At 38.7% G+C, this 18,757-nt stretch overlaps 2 protein-coding genes across 2 annotated transcripts; one reads left to right on the forward strand and one right to left on the reverse strand.

The window, feature by feature from the left end:
- Positions 1-374: 374 nt before the first annotated feature.
- On the reverse strand, positions 375-10,834 carry LOC139119048 (uncharacterized). Its single transcript, XM_070682663.1, has 2 exons — positions 10,698-10,834; positions 375-8,126 (listed from the first exon to the last, which is right to left on the reverse strand). Exon 2 carries the CDS (start codon positions 8,008-8,010, stop codon positions 6,412-6,414), a length of 1,599 nt encoding a protein of 532 aa, XP_070538764.1. The 5' UTR covers positions 8,011-8,126; positions 10,698-10,834; the 3' UTR covers positions 375-6,411.
- A 3,343-nt stretch (positions 10,835-14,177) lies between these two features.
- Positions 14,178-18,411, forward strand: LOC139119049 (uncharacterized). The gene is made up of 2 exons (XM_070682665.1): positions 14,178-14,260; positions 16,668-18,411. Exon 2 carries the CDS (start codon positions 16,736-16,738, stop codon positions 18,185-18,187), a length of 1,452 nt encoding a protein of 483 aa, XP_070538766.1. The 5' UTR covers positions 14,178-14,260; positions 16,668-16,735; the 3' UTR covers positions 18,188-18,411.
- The last annotated feature ends 346 nt before the right edge of the window (positions 18,412-18,757 follow it).

An 18,757-nucleotide genomic window follows, 5' to 3' on the forward strand; every position in this document is an offset into this window, starting at 1 on the left:
TCTACTTTCTGAAAATCCTTGTCTCACTGGCTTTAAGACGAGAAAACTGTCTCACTTGAAAGTGTTCATATGAATCACAAGCTCTACAGTATCTAGGGAGGTGTGAAATGCACGGCATAGGCTGGACTCGATGGAATACTGCTGGTTAAGTAGGGAACGTTAATGATTTCAAAATTAAAATCATCACGTTTGTCGTACAGCTTAGTGTGCAATTTATTTTGTCTAATTTCAAAAAAAACAAAAAAAACAAAAAACAGATCAAGGTATGACGCTGAGCTTACACTCAAAATTAAATCGAATACACGTTGATCAAAGTAACTCGGCAACATCGTCGTGTCTAAAAAGTTGTGCAATAACAGAGTTGAGTTGTCGTTAATTGGACTCTCCACACAACAAGAGTTAAATGAAGCACATGCATTCATATCGGCAGGATAAAGCACATACAAACTCGATGAAAGCTATACAAACCCACACTCAGCTTCAAATAGCGCAAGAGACAATTCGTCTGCCAGCAGAATTACCAATCAAAGCTAAAAAATTAAGCAATTTATCGTTCAGATATGAATTCAAACCTAGGGTACTTACTCACCTAGCTAAATCTGAGTACCAAGTATTCCATTACCATTTATGCCAGTGTGAATTGTAGGAATTGAATTGAAACTTCTGGAAAAAAAAATTTCACATCCCATAGAATGAAGTGGTCAAGTATCATGTGTTGGGTATCAAAGTATTTCTATACACTTCATTTTGCCCACCACAACCTGATGACTCTGTGCCAATCACTTTCTAATTCCATCAGTCAAAAGGGATAATCATTTTACCCTTTGATAGACCTCGATTAAGAATACCATTGAACAGAAAAGAGCACCTTTTTGTGGAACCAATAACTATATGTTTTATTCCGAAAATAGCGAGGAATTTCATTACTTGATGCGGATAACACTGTGATCAAAAATACCTAACTATCAATTTTTAAACAATGATTGCCCTAAAAGTATAATAGCAGAGAGCATTTACAGTGCAAACTTAATGGAACCAACGAACGAGTATTGGTAAAATTTTGGCATAATAAGTTTTAAAGAACATGAAAATCTACTTATAACGTATCGCGTCAGCTGCAAATAATTGAATCGAAAATGCGTAGTGTATTAAAGCAAATCAAATCATAACAACAATGAATAATTTTACTTCTGTGCAATATTCATATGGCATTTGGGACATCTGTTTCTTCCATTGAATGACATTGTTCATTTATCATGCGTACAACAGTATTATAAACAACTGTCACAATGCCCGTAAAAATACATACTATAAGTCTAATATTCTCTGGCTTTTGCCGACGAAACCAAAACATGGATAATTTATTAAGGGTCCCGAGCACTACGTGAAGCAACACCCTCCCCAAGCTAAAAAATGTCACTGCTGCCGGCCCAACCAAATCCAAGAATGTGGGGGAAACAGCTGAAAATTCAACAAATTCCACAAATGGCAAAAACGTGAAAACACTGTACACTTAGTCACACCTGTCATTGTGGACTGTAAAGGATTGTGAGTTCGGCATGAATTCTTATGAGCTTTTCAATTAGAAGACTCAGGTTGTGGATGGTGTTGTGCATATGTGTATCTTGTTGTTGTTGTTGTTGTTGTTGTTGTTGTTGTTGTTGTTGTTGTTGTTGGATGTCTCCATTGCCTGCCTTGATAATGAAGCAGGAGGTGGTATCCCCAGCCGCTGTTGTAGAAGTTGCTCACCATGATTTTGGTCAGAGTGTGTTAACTGATTTCTACAAAAGACTTAGTCTACTACAGTTACCTAGAGCTTTACCTGTTGCAAAGTAAAAGGAAAATAAACTCGGCAGAAATAATGCTATTGCACGACATCATTTGACGTCACTTTGTGTAAGGGATTTGCTAATGTAACAGCTATAGTATGTGGGTCTATATATTGCTTTAAAAAACATAAGAAAAGAGCGGGGCAGAAATTCCGCTATCGAAATAACTTCATTTGACATAATTTAGGCAAAAAATTGCTGATGTAATGGGACAAGTATGTGGTTGTTATTATCCTGCTTTGGAAAACAAAAACACATTGAATGGGGAAATAACTTAGTAAGATTGTAAATGAACCGATTCGGAACAAGTGGATCAATTTAATGTCATTCACACACCATTTTTTGCTGTCAAAACAGCAAATATCCAACGAACATGGATGAAAAAGGGCCGTAAACAGAGTGAAATCCAAAGATGTATATGATTAAAGTCTGTAAACAAAGCAAAATGCAACAAATAGATTGCCAAGCCTGTAAGAATATGGTTACAAATTATAAAATGAACTATACTTGCAAAATGTTTGACGCTCAACCCAGTATGCTTTCAGAAGAGCACTAGGTAATAAACCGCCTGTAAGCCAAATAATGCCCATATGTTTGTTTTGGCGCGTCAATTGACTCACTCATCAAGGAACAAAAACCCCAAAACACAATATGTATCAGAAAAGGCACAGGGGATTAACCGCGGTGAGCTGGTGCGCGAGTGAGGGCGGATTTGAGAAAAATATGCCTATCGATCATGACTACTGGGACCGTGTGCATTGAGAAATCATCCTTTGCTTGCAAATAATACTATATTTTGTTGAGTGAACGCTAGTCTCCAGGGAGAAGCACCCAGTTTTTTTGCAAACTAGGCACACGCAAACTGGCATGCCGTTGTGGGTACAATGCACACACGTACATACATGTACACGATGCACTCCATTGCTGTCTATCATGGACTTGTTCATCTGCTGTAGAGGGCGCATGTCCGTAAAAAAAAGTTGTGTGCATGCTTCATGACGGTGCGTACATGCAAGACATGCGTTTAAAAGAAGGTTGTGCAATGATGTTTGGCACAATCGTCTATTCCCAGCAATTGACCTAAACTTTACCACTCTTTTTCACTTCTACCGTTGGGAGTAATTCAATGGTATTCTGCCGTACTAATGGTACAACATAATGTTCAAAAATAGTTTTAGACCGAAATGAACGAATTAAGTGTTTAAGTAGTTTGCACGTGCGGGGAATTGAAAATGATCAGTGGCTCTTGCAACTTTGATCCGATCAGCGTAATGAATCCTACATTAGACCTTGGCAAAGCCAAACTTTCGCAGTGTTGGTGAGCATCGAGGCTACTTTTTCAACGAACATTGGTTTTCAAGATGGGGTGAGTTGAATTTAATAATAACGACTACTGTCAGGGGGATTGTTGCTCTTTTTTCTCGCGATCAACAAAGAGCCATACACGGTACATTACAACATTTTTCCCTAAATATTCTCGATTATATCTGTTGATGCAAATGAGATATAATCCGTCACATAACTTGGTATGAACGTAAATGTGTACGCTCTGATTTTGAGCTTGACACCACAATGGTCATTGATGGGCTAAAGATGCTGGCTGTTCAAACTATCGCGATTACTCCTCTATTGTGAATATCGGGGATTCAACACAACAACTGAAATACATTTTCACATGTGGGTACAGTTGCTTTAGCAGCATTGTTCCTTTTCTGCCAACTACGATCGAAGTGGATGCCATTGATTTGCTTGAGGCACGTGTAGATTTTTTGGTTAGGAAAGTTGGCTCTTTAAACGTTATCCACCTCGTTAAAGACGGAAAATAATGCAGCTCGATGATTATAGAGTTCATTGACTTGTAATCAAAAGCATGTAAACCTCGGAGAAGGAAAATGGAAACTTTGATTTTTTGAAAATTGTTAATGATATACAGTTAGGTGCTAAAATTATGAAGGTCCGTGCTCCCTAATTTAAAATTGACCCTTGAACTTGCGTCTTTAGGTTTACTAAAAATGCAAAAGAAAATACATGCAAGTATATGCATAATTCTGAGAAAATTTATTTGCCATTCCTTCAAATTTCAGCTTATTAGTACTCTGTTTTTAGTTGAATGAGGCACAAATGGAGAACTAGTGAGAACACCGTTATAGTACACCATATATGTTCAATACATGGTCGAAAGGCCATGTACTGTTCTGATCAGCTACCTTTGATTCATGACCTAAAATACTCAGAGAGAGGGGGAAGCATTTTAAATTCAGGCAATGGCAAAGTACAATAACAATTGTCGTATCAGTCTCAAAAACTAATTTGTTTTGGAAAGAATTAGAAAAAACAAATAAAAAGCTATATTATCGCACCATTTTGCTACATGTCAATGACCAGGAAAAATTCTCTTTTTTGCCTATTAGAGAGCCGTCATTATTTACAGCTTGGGGAGGGAGGGTCGAAGGAATGTGAAGGGGTCACTCAAATATTGAAAACGTCAATGGCTCTAGCCCAAATGTGGAGAGGAAGAAGGGCGTGTTTTGTGCGAAATAAATTGTAAACATCTCTCAGATTGCACCATCGCAAACATTAACTTCTCAAATTTCTTACTTGATCTAGGACAAAACTCCCCTGTTGTGAATTCATCCTTTATTATCACAGAAACATGTATCTTAATTGACTTCAATTAGACATTCAGTATGCGACAGGATGCACTAAGTTGGTAGTGTTATATCAATCTGACGTTGGATAGGGGCTATGCGTTATTTCAAAATTCAAGCCATATTCTAACTTGCCTCTACATTCAAACGCTTTTTTGGCAGGTATCGCAAGCTGGTAGATAAATACAATATCTCTCTTCGACAAATCATCGCTGATGGCATCGGTGACATGAGACCTAAGTTAGTGACCACTACCTATCTGACTTATAGATTGATATATGGCGGGTGCCACATGTGGGGCAGGATGCGCTTACTATTTTCGAAACACCTAACATCACTTCTTGGTCTTTTGGCCAGTGGTCTATATATCTTTCTTTCATGAATTTGACTTTGTTTGTGTACCCGGTCCGTCTATTTACTGTCTGTTCTGTAATGTTTTGTGTCAATGTTTTACAACTGTTGTCTTACGAATTCTGACCTAGTGTTATTTGATAATGGATTGGTATGATTGCGATTATTTTTCTACATACATAAGATTCCCCGTGCTAGTGATAAACGACACTGACGCCACAGCCCACACCAATTAAGTATTCATAACATGACTGGCGCAAACGTGCGGGTCTAAACAATAGGCGAGAATTAGATAAAAAGGACTGAGAAAAAAGAGAGTTGGAGAATCGACGTTGGAGGAGAACCCCTGACGAGCTGAAGACCACGCAGGACGAGATAACTGTACTGCACTCCCCTCCTCCATGATTCATATATACCCCGGACTATTTTGTTAACATGGCCATTTTTATTTCAGAAGTAGTTTACGTAAGTGCTCTAATTGGCTTATTTTATTAAATTTTTCGCGTTACAACTTGCACCGTAATTTCCCAGTGTTCGTGTCGATCTATTCGGATGTCAGCAGGATTCTGTATAGGTACCTCTCCGCTTAGTCTTAGTCAAATGAGTAAGCTTTAGCAAATGAGTGAAATTCCCCCATTACATCCCCCGCTCAAAATCCCCCGCGTGACAGTAGCATCGACTGATTATAGGATAACCATCCTTTTCAAAGATTATTAACATCATTATTCGCTTAATATGAAACGTATTCTGACATTTCAGATACGTTTAACAATTGGAAAACCTTAGAATCACATATGAAAGTATACACTAATGGGCAGAATCAAATTCAGCAAAAAAAAACCCACTGCAGAATGTGGTGTGATCGAGACTGAACACTGCAATTATTAAAACGTATTCATTGGCGTGGTCAATCAGGTACCTATATCTCGTCATAAGTTGCGGCGAGAGTCAGCGGGAATCCTGATTCTTTGCTTTGAGAGCCTACCATCAAGGCACGTATAGCACTATGGGAAATATGGACCTCTCAGGCTGAGTAATCATTTGATGGCATTGCGCCTTCTATCAACTTTCGCACTGCATTGAGGATAATGTGATGTGATTTCAATTAAACAGAGACCCCCTAATTCCGATAAATACAAAATGTCCAAAGTACTCGCGCAAAATCTAGAACTTCCCCGTGCCCCGATCAATTAAATAAAACAAGCATTGAGATGCCTCAAACCTTAAGGAGGCACTTACGCTGATAGCAACATTGGCACTTTAACCGCTTAAGTACAGAACAGTTTGCAATGCTCTGCCAAAAGAAACTTGTAACCTTTCCCTTTTAAAACCCATGTAAAACATAGCAGATACATCAGAACAAATTCTAGTAGAGACTTAATCCGTGTTGCATCGACCAAACTTTAAACTTCAAAATAGCAGTTTGAAGCTCTCGTAAAATTAAACTATCTGCTTCAGGCAAAATCTACAGTGTAAACGAATCCAGAGTAGATGGAGTAAACTATATAGTAAATAAGTTTTTGCACTTCAGCGCATCCGATAGCCTGCCCTAGAATCAAGTAAAATATGTAATTGACTTGTTGCTAGTACTTTGGTTTGGGCTGCTGGTCCGGAATTTCGTAAGCTGTACTCAAGGACGCAATGTTAAACCCATTCTCACCAACAGTAGTGATTTTCAGTACATATGTGCCAGGCGGTACATTAAAGGCTACGTCATGTACAACAGTAACTAAAAAGTGGTGTCGACAGTCAAGTGTTTCCAAGTACTCGTCATCTAGAAATACTTTTGCGCATCCACATTTGTCTGGCTCAAGGGTGATTGTTGTGATCGCGATAGTGCTCTTTAGGCCTCTGTACGGAGGGATGTTGACCTCGAATTCTATAAAGGCACCCGGCCTAAAGGTGTGCCAAACCTGTTTCAGATCACCACGATAATCCTTTTTCGCAAGTGTAAACTTTTGCCATCCGAACTTGTCTTGGGGCGTTAGAGTCATCTCTGTCGGTCGGTATTCCGATCCCATCAAGGACCAACACTGAGGATGAGTTATAGCAGTTGTGTTGAAGAGAATTGGCGGAAGATCTTTTTGATGCAGTTTTCCATCGTCAGAGTTTGTATAGTTATGACTGCTATCTTCTATGCGAAATTGTTCCATGGCACCACTCATGATGTTTAACTCTTTGTCTAAACTTGTAATCGTGTCGATCAGAACCTCTTTGATAAATTCAGTCAAGAATATAGCCACCATGTCGTGACCTTCGGGTCCAGGATGGCTTCCATCATGGCTACCGAAAAGATAACCTGCTTTGTATTTTTTCACTAATTTGCATACAGCATCTGGCATGCTGATTGATGGGACGTCATAGTATGGGCTCAGCTGTAGGCTACCATTTTGTTGATTGTTAACGCACTCCTCGTAACGGTCTGCCTGTTTACCGCCGATAAAGTTAATGTAAATCAACTGTGGTTGGTTCGGCAAGTCTGCAAGAATCATTCTCGTCAACCTTTCCTGTCCTAAGAAGCCTCGTGGGTTACCGTTGTCATTATGAGCAAATTCCCAGAAAAGTAGATCCACATTGTGTACATTGCAATGGGTTTGAAAGCAGTATCCATAGTAATAGCTGTTGGTCGCACCAACGGCGCCATTTCCCACTGTGACTTCAGTACCAAGCATCTTTTCCAAATAATGTGCAAGAGTTGTTGCATATATTCCCTTAGTACCATTTACTCCGACACCGACAGAAATTGAACCCCCTAAAACACCAATAGCAAAAGTCCTGTTCGTCAGGAGTACTTCTTTGAACTTTTCAATCAATCTCTTGACCGATGTTTTGTGTTTCAATGCTAACTTAATCATAGCTTCACTTATTTCAAGTTCTTCCTTTCTTCCTTCCAGCAATTTATCAACATCCTTGATTCTGGTTTTGACGTCGGCCAATCTCTCTTTCAAAGAATCTCTAGCAATGGCTTCATTAGCCTCAAATTTGACAGAGCTAGATGATGTAGTGTCGACTTCCACCTCTCCTTCTTTGTTTTTCACATGTTTTGGGACTGGGACTTTGTCGTCGCGAATAGTGTTATCTTGTTTGGGTAGGACGATGCTGTAGTAAGTGGTATAAATAAGAATAACACTAACAGCTCCAAGTATGTATGGTATCCCTACTCGTTTACTTGACATGTTCATGCTTTGCTGTTTGTAAAGTATTTACTGATTTTTTTCTCGGAGATGTTTGAAGACGTTCCGGTTGGGTTGCTTAAACCTATCCGATGCAGCTTCTTCAAAAACCAGTAATCTTTTATCTGGAAAATAAAACATAAAAATCGCCAGACCTTTTTGTGGCATTAGACCAAAGCTCTTTGTATGAGATATGACTTTCTCGCAAACGTTATTTACAGTAACGTTATAGCCACCAAGTATTATAAGCAACGGATCAAATTGTTATATTGTCGCTAGAACTCATACGTTTTACAGTCTGCAGTCATTAGCGTTGGAGGGTTAAAATGGGATGCGACTGTTAGACCACAAGTGCAAAATATAAAAAAAAATAAAGAATTACAGGATTGTTTCTGTGACCCGTCCACAAGACTTGGTTTTTTGGCTTAGCTTCAGCTCATGGACTGCATTATTAAATGAAAGTGTATTTTGCGTATTTCGCAGAGCGAAATACATGAAATACGTAAATACGATCAAGTTAAAATTTTGATAAACCTAATGCCAAATTTATAAATCACATACATGCGGATTTGGTCACGTGAACTTGTCAATCATTGTCTTGCGATGTTCCGATGCCGGAGGAGTCGGCCATCGGCTGGCACGGAGGCTTCACCGCGCTAGCGTCTGGCAGCCGTAGTACTATAACTAGACATATTTAGAATTTTTTCAGATTATAATTATGAGGGGAAGGCAACAATAAGATCAAAACAGTAGTTCTTATTAGGAGATGTCATGGTTTTCAAAATATCACAAGCTTATGATCTTGGCGAGTCATGAACGTTGTCGCCGGTGTCAACTCGTTAATCCCGATCCCGGATGTCAATGTTAACGTCTTACGGACTTTGGTGTTTGCAGTGAGCCATATCTCGCTCGTAGATACCTCCAAGTTTTTTCACTTGACGGAAACTCTATTCTGTTGCCCGTGTCGACTTTTCAAAATTACATCCACAGTGTTGCACTGTGAAGTTCAGGCTACAGCTTACAGTGTGACGGTGATAGCTGATGTCTTCCATACAGCCCTACTCGGCAGTTTCGATTCCGATAGAGAATTTACGGAAGGACATTTATCATTGTTCGTCGATAAGTTGATGTTTTGTACCTTCTACTCGCTTTCACGAAGATCATACCTTATTTAACTTACGATGAGGTGTACCTTTCGGGTTTATCGCCAGTTAAATGTTCACATTGAGGCGTGCGACTGGAGCCATGACGTTACTAAGCTATTAAACTGATCGACGTTTCCCCGTTCGATTCTTGGGAATAGATACAGCTCTAGCGACTCGAAATTTCGTTGGACATGCCACCCATGTTTCCATGTATGAATTTACTGCATCGACTTTTTCGTAATTGCCTTGAGAGCACGGCATGCTGATCGATGGCGACAGATGGCTCCGTGCCCGCAGCAAGCGTGCATGGAAAAAATCGGTAGAACAAGAACAGGGTTTTTTATCCGTCCTGCTCTACGTCATACCAGTGGCGATCCTTGCCGATTCTTGAATTGTGATAATTCTCAAAATTGTTTTACGGAAAACAGGCTGAAACACCAGTGTGCAGGTGAATAAACTCTGAGTGACGTCACAAGCAGCATGGCGAGCACCTCGACATGTATGATGTATGGACGCTACTGGTGGAGGAAAGAAGTTCCGGTTGATGACGTAGGAAAGGGGTAATTCGATTTTCTATCCGTCTTGTTCTACGTACCCTTAGATTTTACACCATTGTTATCATAATTTTTTCATTACTTATTGATATAATCAATGAATTTAATGGACATGGTAGTTTTCAGACACATTTGCATTTGATCAGATGCTGTAAATGTTTAAGTCCACACGTGACACGTTAATAAATAATAAATAAATAAATAAATAAATAAATAAATAAATAAATAAAGTAATAAACAATGACCACTACTATCAAGAACAGTGGCGGCACCGTAAAGCCAATTGGAACGAATTTGAGATAATTGGATAGTAAAGTAATGTCGAGTTAATCCGCAAACGTAAGCTAATCTGCTTTCCTTTTGAAGTTATACACTTGTTTTTAGTAATTTGTAATTTGGCAACGTTCAGCAATAGGAAACCTAAAACTTTTGATAAATTTGAAAAAAATGAAGATCCAATTATCCCAAATTAGTTCCAATCTTGTTCAATGTAATTTTATAGCATTGCAGATCGACTTAAAAACATTAAACTAATACGATATGCAGTGAATCAGCTTTTGTGGTGATAATAATAGAGTTTTTTTTTACCATTTCCCTTCCCTATACACAGATATTCGTTCAGCCAGTGTTAGACAACATGTAATTTTAAATCTTATGTATATTGAAATGAGCTCTATAGCGATGCTTTTAATTCTTTTTAGTGAACTTCCAATTAATGTCAAATGTATACTTTATTTTATCTATACGGTTGGTACGCAATGCACAAACAAGACATTTGAACAGGGACGTTGAAGAGAAGTTTGTTCGTCTCGAGCGGAAATTTCTGTAACCCCTTTTTTCAACTGCACTGATTATACCTCTTCATTTTTGCCTGTGAAAGTGTAGTGGATGACGGAGATGATCGAGTTATTCCAATGAACGCACGGCTTACGAGATGAAGTTAGAGCATAAATCAGTGAAATCTAACGATCATAAGTTAAGCATTAAATGAACTCACCTATTTGCTCCAAACAATGTCAGTATAGTCTTGTTCTTTTACATCTCACCAGAAATTCCGGAACAAAATTACTTCCCTGACGTATACCTGTGTCTTTTTTTCTGAATACTGAACAACGTGTCATATTTGAAAACTTGATAGACATCAGCTGCGAATAATGAAATGTTTACTCACACTGACGCAGCGTCAGTTTAATTACTTCTGTGTCATTTGTTTTAAATTCGCATAAAGTATTTTACTTGCAATATTTGAACAAGAGCAATACAAGCATAGTGAATGAAAGAGATATGACCTTCATTGTAAAGTCAGAAGCAACATATTGCAGTGACAATGAATGCCATGAGAGATTTGGATTTCTTCAACAAAACATTATACCAAAGACGTCATTTCATTGTAAACTAACATTTACAATACCGGAATTACGTTTGTTTGTAGTCGCTGTTATCTATCAATCTCTCCATTTATTTTGCAAACCACGACTTCTCTTACTCTTGTATTCAACACTGTATTCTTGCTGCCTGTGTCGTTGATAAAACATCCAGGCTAGACGACGTTTTGACGTCTGTTCTCATTTCCGATGCAATATGTCCCGGGAAAATGACAAGAATTAGCCAAGCAACTGTCAGTTGTATGGTTCAGGCTTCGTGACGGAAACCGGAATTGAAAATTCGAATGCGATCGTCAAATAAATGAATGTTCTGCCCCAGGTGGACAGAATTGTCCGCCAGATTATGTGGAACCAAGTATAGCTGCTATTACGTATTCAATGATTGGTTTGATTAGTTTGTTTGCAGTTTTTCGACAGCCGGTGGATTAAACCTTGCTTGTCGTTTTACGTTTTTTCTCGGTGGATTTTTTGTCAAGCCCACCAAATAAAAAATGATTGCTGCTGGTACACTGTCAGTATTGGGCAGTTTGAGTTAATCAGAAAAATCATGGACGATTTATTTCATCTTGTCTCATTGAGATGGTTCTAATACTCTAGTTATGTAGATTCACTCCGTACTCTTGAGTAATCAATCCTTGATCTACGTGTTAGCAGAAGAGGAATAACTGTTTCAGTCTTGTTCAACAGCTCAGCTCGCACAGTGCTTGCTTTCCTCATGTTCTTAGCCAATAAAAAGCCAATGTGAACATTGTTGGCAGCGGAAGTGAAACATTGTTGTTCATGCAAACGAAATTTATGACGTCGATATCAAGAATCACTTTTGCAAATACGGTTTGTAGAAAATGACCAGATCTGTCATATTGCAGATATCAATCAAAATGCGAAGCATGCAGATAAGACGGCTTTGTAGTTTCCTTTAGTTCTTGCTCAAAGGGTTGAATCGTTTGAAAATGTTTTTCTGAGTATAGAAATATTAATACAGAAAACATCACTGATGTACTTGCAGGTTAATGTAAATATTCTGCTGTTTATTATCCCTCCTTTCTAACCTAGTTACTTAGGAAGTTCTTCACTTTGTCGGAATACACGCTTGTGTTCTTAAAATTCAAGACTTATATACCGATAAGAAACTCAAGCTTATCAATCGTAGATCATTCAGTGTAGAAAACCTACCAACCTAGTACTGTCTTGGACAGAATAATTTCTATCAAAACTATATGAAAAAATACTTTGTAGTGTAAACAGTTTTGCCTAAGAAGGTTTCATGGAGTACATCTATCGTGAGCCGCTTAAAATATAAAGTTCATAACGAGGTTTTGGGGCATACGGAGTATTAAATTGTGTTAACGTCTGCGATCTTTGAAAATATTTTTTTTGTTCAAAAACCAGGGGACGTCTTAGTTTTTATAAATATCAACATTATGATTATATCACTTTGTGAAAATATGACATTTTGATGACTGACAGTAAATACAATGTCTTTGACAACTATAACGACACGAGGATGACCCTGTAATAGTAGCCTCGTTGCTTGTTTTGTCCACGGAATTTTTGCTCTTGAAATTACGGCCGTACCAGAAGAACTATAAGCCTTATCATTTACATGCATCCCGAATTTAAGGTAATATGCACCTCGAAAGTGAAAGACTTAAACTTTTGCTCAAACTTTCCTCAGTGAAACTTTCAACCATTCTCTTCAAAATCAGGGGTCTTTATTCGGGCTACAGCACCCGTCTATTCTCCTCGTGGCCGTGTGTTACCAGAAACACATCGCTATACCCCTCGGCCTACGGCCTCGGGGAATAGCGATGTGTTTCTGGTAACACACGGCCCCTCGGGGTAATAGACGGGCGCTATAGCCCTCATGACCTGGCAATAGGTGTTTACTAATGCCATCGTTGGCCTTGTTGAAGTCCTGTATTATCATATTGATCTGGTGCTTTTCACATATCTCAGAGATACATATTTTACGCACAACATTATGTAATATAATAACATTTCGTAATGTTTATCTTGCTAGACTACAACTTTAACAGTAATAAAGTTGATTTCACCTTCCAGCGCGAAGTTCCAGTGTAATGAGCCCCCGTCTGTGTGATGTGAAACATGCCTCTGAGTTCTCTGTCCACATTATACGAAATCACTAAGCAGACAGAAAAATGATCATCATGGCGCCCACAGATTACCATTTTGATGTGTAACCCATACGTTGCTTACGGTTGAGTTTGTCTTTTCAACTGACATGGCTATAAATGTTTAGAAGTAACTGTTGCATTTTTTCATATTCTTTAGTGTCAGGGGAGATATAAAGTCGTTGGTAGTTTGCATGCGCAGGGGCAACTGACCATATTTATTTGAGCGGGTAAATACCGTAACGGAAAAAAATAGGACCAGAGAGTTTTAGACATTATTATATTTTAGACTCTCTTTACATTCGATAATGTCGCGCTTATCAATCGCATAGTGTATACTATGTTTCAAAACACTTTAAGTTATGGGTAACGTCAAAAATTCTTTGTCTATAGTTGTTTTGATTTGGTTTTAGATTTATTTTATTTTACTCTCTCTCTCTCTCTCTCTCTCTCTCTCTCTCTCTCTCTCTCTCTCTCTCTCTCTCTCTCTCTCTCTCTCTCTCTCTCTCTCTCTCTCTCTCTCTCTCTCTCTGTTCCGGTAGACCAAATAAAATGATTGTGTGAGTAACACCATGCATAAAACGACCAAAATCAGTTTTTTAAACTTGCAAAATTTGAAGACTTATATTTCATTTTTTGAGTATTACTTTTTGTGAGAAAGTTACCATGGCTTTTTGTGAGAAAGTTAAAATCTCGTTTATTAGACTAAGTGTTAATGATCTCGGCGGTTTAATGCCTTCAGCTTTGAACTGCAGATCATATAAATCACCTGCTCTTTGCATTTACTATCTGTTGTTCAGATATTAAGTAAAACATTATTTGAAAACCTTTAATAAGTGGCATATTAGCTATTAAATGAACTTTGCTTTGCATTGATCAAACATTTAATATATCGCAGCTGACGTAGGCTGTCAAATATAACACATTTTATTCAATGTTTAATGAAAAGCACTGATTCATATGGCAGGACGCATTTCGTTCCGGAATTATACCTGACGTGGCGTGGACGACAAACTTTAACGGAAATTGTTTGAAGTAAATAGGTTAGTGCATTTGGTGTTGGAATTTAAAATCTTCATATTAATCTTTTATATCTGAAGTTCTTTTGTAATGTATACTTCAGTTGAAATATTGCTTGGCAGAAGGCTTCGACGTTATCCTCAATATCTGCAAATCTTTTACCTACACAATAAGGGCTGTTTCCTAGGTACATTGAGCGTTGACCAATGCATTCAGTTGACTCCCACACTGATAGAAAACCGCAGCGATACTTTTGATTTCTGTTTCTAGTTCAAGTTCTCATCAACGTCAACTTTGCACTCTATTTCATAGATATTGTTGGCACACGATGCATAAAAATGACAATCGATCGTAAGCAAAATACTGAACTTTTCCTAAATTCAACATTATTATACAAGATACAGTAATATACCATACAAACTAGTACAATGCACACAAAACCTTAGATCTACGGTATCTGCTATCGGCTTGCTTATTAATTAATATCGTTATATCCGAAAGGAAAATGGGTGGATAGGCATAATGTAATTGATATTACAATAGGTTATTAGTTGCCTATTATATTATTTCCATCATTTAATCTTGATTGCCAGTGGCACGAAATGACAGCTGGATCTTTATACTATATGTGGCACATTCTTAATTTTTTCAATTGAAGATACAGTTTGAACATTCCTGACACAGCTAGTTATGGCACACAACCATATATAGAAATAACGGGCGACTCGCTGACCATAACGTTTATCTATGGGCAAGGCAGAGAGGAACGCCAAAAATTAACGGGCGAGGCTTGCCAAGCCCGTTAATTTTGGCTTTCCTCTCGCCCGCGCCCATAAATAAACTTCAATGGTGAAGGCGGAGTCTGTTATTTTCATTATATTATCAACGAACCCAAGAAAACCTTCAAAATTTACGAAAATTTCCAACGCGAAAGACAACTGGGCCCCAGAACCTGTCACTGACCGCGACGCACTGTCACGCGCGCTGTAAAAATTTTGCAAACCCGGAGATTTTTATTTGGCAAAAAAGTGTCTGAACTCGGCCTACAAGTGATCCATTTTAATTTGTGATCGATTATGATCTTTGTACAAATCACAATTTACGTTTTAGCTGTAAAAGTTACGATGTTTAAGATATAATTCATATTCACGGACATGTAAACAAACCAGTAATGCGTATTTGTGGTCAGTCACATGGTTCAGCTCGACCAATTACAATGCGACTGACAGGGCATGGTGATATAATGTTTTATATTTAGATGAACAAGCGCTTTTTGTTTGTAAAGATGAGTTACTCTATCACCTGCCTAATCAGCCGTACCGCACAGCTCACTGCCTGTTTTTCATCTCTGTGGCTCGAGTATGTGCTGAGTACAAAACCTTGGCAACCAGGGACAAAACATGATCCTCGAGCACTTTGCGCACGTTGATATCGGAATATTTAGTATCATATGGTACCGTTTCCATGTTAGATGGTCTTCACAGCTGCTGTGTAAAGGCTATTTTTACATTGCTTTGAATGTGTATCCAAACAGTTTTATAACTTCAAGCCATCTTAAACCAAATAATACAGGCATGCATGTAAGTAGTTATAGTTGACGATATGTGAAAAATGCTTCATTTAAATAATAACACATGAGAGCGAGGGCAATATCACGATTTATTGCCTGCCCAAGGGATGGTGGTCATGATCGAAATACTGATGATGCCCGAGCCGTAGGCGAGGGTATCATCAATATATCGATCATGACCACCAGCCCGAGGGCAGGCAAAAATCGTGATATTGCCCTAGCTCTGATGTGTTATTATTTTTATTACACTGAACAAACAAACATGCAAAGAAACAAAAACACAAAGACTTCTTCGAGTACAGTTCGCGTTCTGAGTCAAAATGTTGTCAGTGCCGAGTCTAGGGTTGCCGCTAAAGTTTGCCGATCTCCTCGGTGGCGTATCCAAATTTGTTGCTTGCATAGTCGCTGAACACAGAAATTGCATTCCTTGTTGCCATTTTCGTTCGTTTGCTGTTTACTTGCATCAAAATATCGTCTAACTGTGCCGGTGACAGCTCTGCATGACATTTCGCAGCCATAAGTTGCCAACTGCAAAGTACAACAAGCGAACGACAATTTGTTTTGCGCAGAAAGGATGCGCAGTAAGTAAAATGACGTCATCCATGTAATATCAAATGCAGAGGGCATCATCAAGTTCGCAGAGGGCATCATCACATTTGCAGAGGGCATCATCACGTTCTTTTACATGTCATGTGAGTCGTGTTTAACCAATGGCAGTGCACGCTGAATGAGTGAGGTGTAATCAAATTTTATGTTTTTCTATCATCAAACAATATTTTCGGTGAAGTATACTCTTCAAATAATGAACTTCAAAACTACGCTTCATGCAGCACTAATGTCCTTCATGTTTGACTTTCCAGATAAATATCCAGAGTTACCATATCAGCAGATAAGAGTTAGCAGTTCTGGCGGGAAAAAACAACACGTCATGGAGGACACATTATCACTTGTCAGTTTCATATTGCATCGCATTAAAATGTCAACTAAACAAATGAAGATAGCCTGCATACTTGGCGCCGTAAGCGTGATTCTAATTTATACAGTTTTTCACGGCATCGCTCTACCCCAACAAAAGAATGCAATTAGAGGTGATAAGATTCTCGGCCAAAAACAAAAAGAAATCGTTCAGTTTGATGAGGAGATCGACACAGTTTCATCCAGTTCAGTCCACTCTGACACCAGCGAATTTGATGTTCGAAGGTCGATGAAAAAGAAATTGACCAACGTCAAGTCACGAATCAAGGGTGTCGAGGACCTTCTTGAAAGAAGGAAAGAAGAACTTGAAATAAGTGAAGATATGATGAAGTTGGCGTTGAAACACAAAACGTCGGTCGCAAGATTAATCCAAAAATTCAAAGAAGTACTCTTGACCAACCGAACTTTTGCTATAGGTGTTTTAGGGGGTTCAATTTCTGTTGGTGTAGGAGTTGATGGTACTAAGGCAATATATGCAACAACTCTTGCACATTATTTGGAAAAGATGCTGGGCACTGAAGTCACTGTAGAAAATGGCGCCATTGGTGCGATGAATAGTTACTACTACAGTTATTGCTTTCAAACGCATTGCAATGTACACAATGCGGATCTACTTTTCTGGGAATTTGCTTGCAATGACCAAGGCAACCCAAAAGGCTTCTTAGGACAGGAAAGATTGACGAGAATGATTCTTGCAGACTTGCCGAACCAACCACAGTTGATATATACTAACTTTCTCGGAGGCAAACATATGGACCGTTACACAGCGTGCGTTGATAGTGAGCGAAATGTTAGCCTGCAACTAAGTCATCACTATGATGTCCCGTCAATCAGTATGCCTGATGCCATATGTGGACTTGTCAGAGAAAACAAAGCAGGTTATCTCTTCGGTAACGGCATCCATGATGGACACCATCCTGGACTCAAAGGTCATGATATGGTCGCAATTTTCCTTACTGAATTAATCAAAGAGGCTCTTATGGAAACAATTGAAAATTTAGAAAAACAGCTGTATGAAAGTGGTTACATGAAGAAATATATCTCAGAAGGTAAAAAACCCGACAATAAAATAATGGACAGTGGGGTATCGCACGGAAGAATTCTGCCGCCAATCCTCTTCAACACAACTGATATTACTCATCCTCAATGTTGGTCCCTGATGGGGTCCGATTACCGACCATCTGATATGACTCTTAATCCCCAAGACAAGTTCGGATGGACGAAGTTTATCATTGCGAAAAAGGACTATCGCAGCGATCTGAAACAGGTTTGGAACACCTTTAGACCAGGTGCCTTCATAGAGTTTGGGTCAGCATCCCCCCTTACAGAGACCTCAAGGGCATTGTCGCCATTACAACGATCACACTTGAGCCAGAAAGATGCGGATGCGCAGAAGTATTTCTAGACGACAATTACTTGACAACAATAGACTGTCGACACCACAGTTTAGCTACTGTTGTACATGACGTAGGCTTTAACGTTTCGCCTGGCACTTATATACTGAAAATCACTACTGTGGGCGAGAATGGGTTTAACATTGCCTCGCTGAGTACAGCATATGAAATTCCGGACGAGGAGCTTACCAAGTAAACTATTGGAGACTATAACAAATGTTGCGTTTGGGACGGTTAAGAGGAAGTGCTTTAGAAAATAGATGTTTGTGATCAGACCAAGTAAAATAGAAAGTTTGTTTCTCATCCTAGACATATTTCAAAAATGATGCGGTGACGCGGGTTTTCTTTTACTTTCAATTTTTTTTTATTCTTCAATAGACAAGAATGCGGAAAATACGTGAAAACAACATAGGAATGCACGCAGAGATAACTGCACAGCAGTGCTGCTTTATTATTTATTTATTATACAGCAACGGTTTTGCGGCATCTAAATTTATATTGAACCGATTTGCAGGGAGGATGTTAAATAACTTTGTATCGTCGGCGAATAACCAGAATTTAAAGTAAGGTGTTGATAGAGC

This window comes from Ptychodera flava, chromosome 19, assembly GCF_041260155.1.
Source record: "Ptychodera flava strain L36383 chromosome 19, AS_Pfla_20210202, whole genome shotgun sequence".
Classification (NCBI taxonomy): domain Eukaryota; kingdom Metazoa; phylum Hemichordata; class Enteropneusta; family Ptychoderidae; genus Ptychodera; species Ptychodera flava.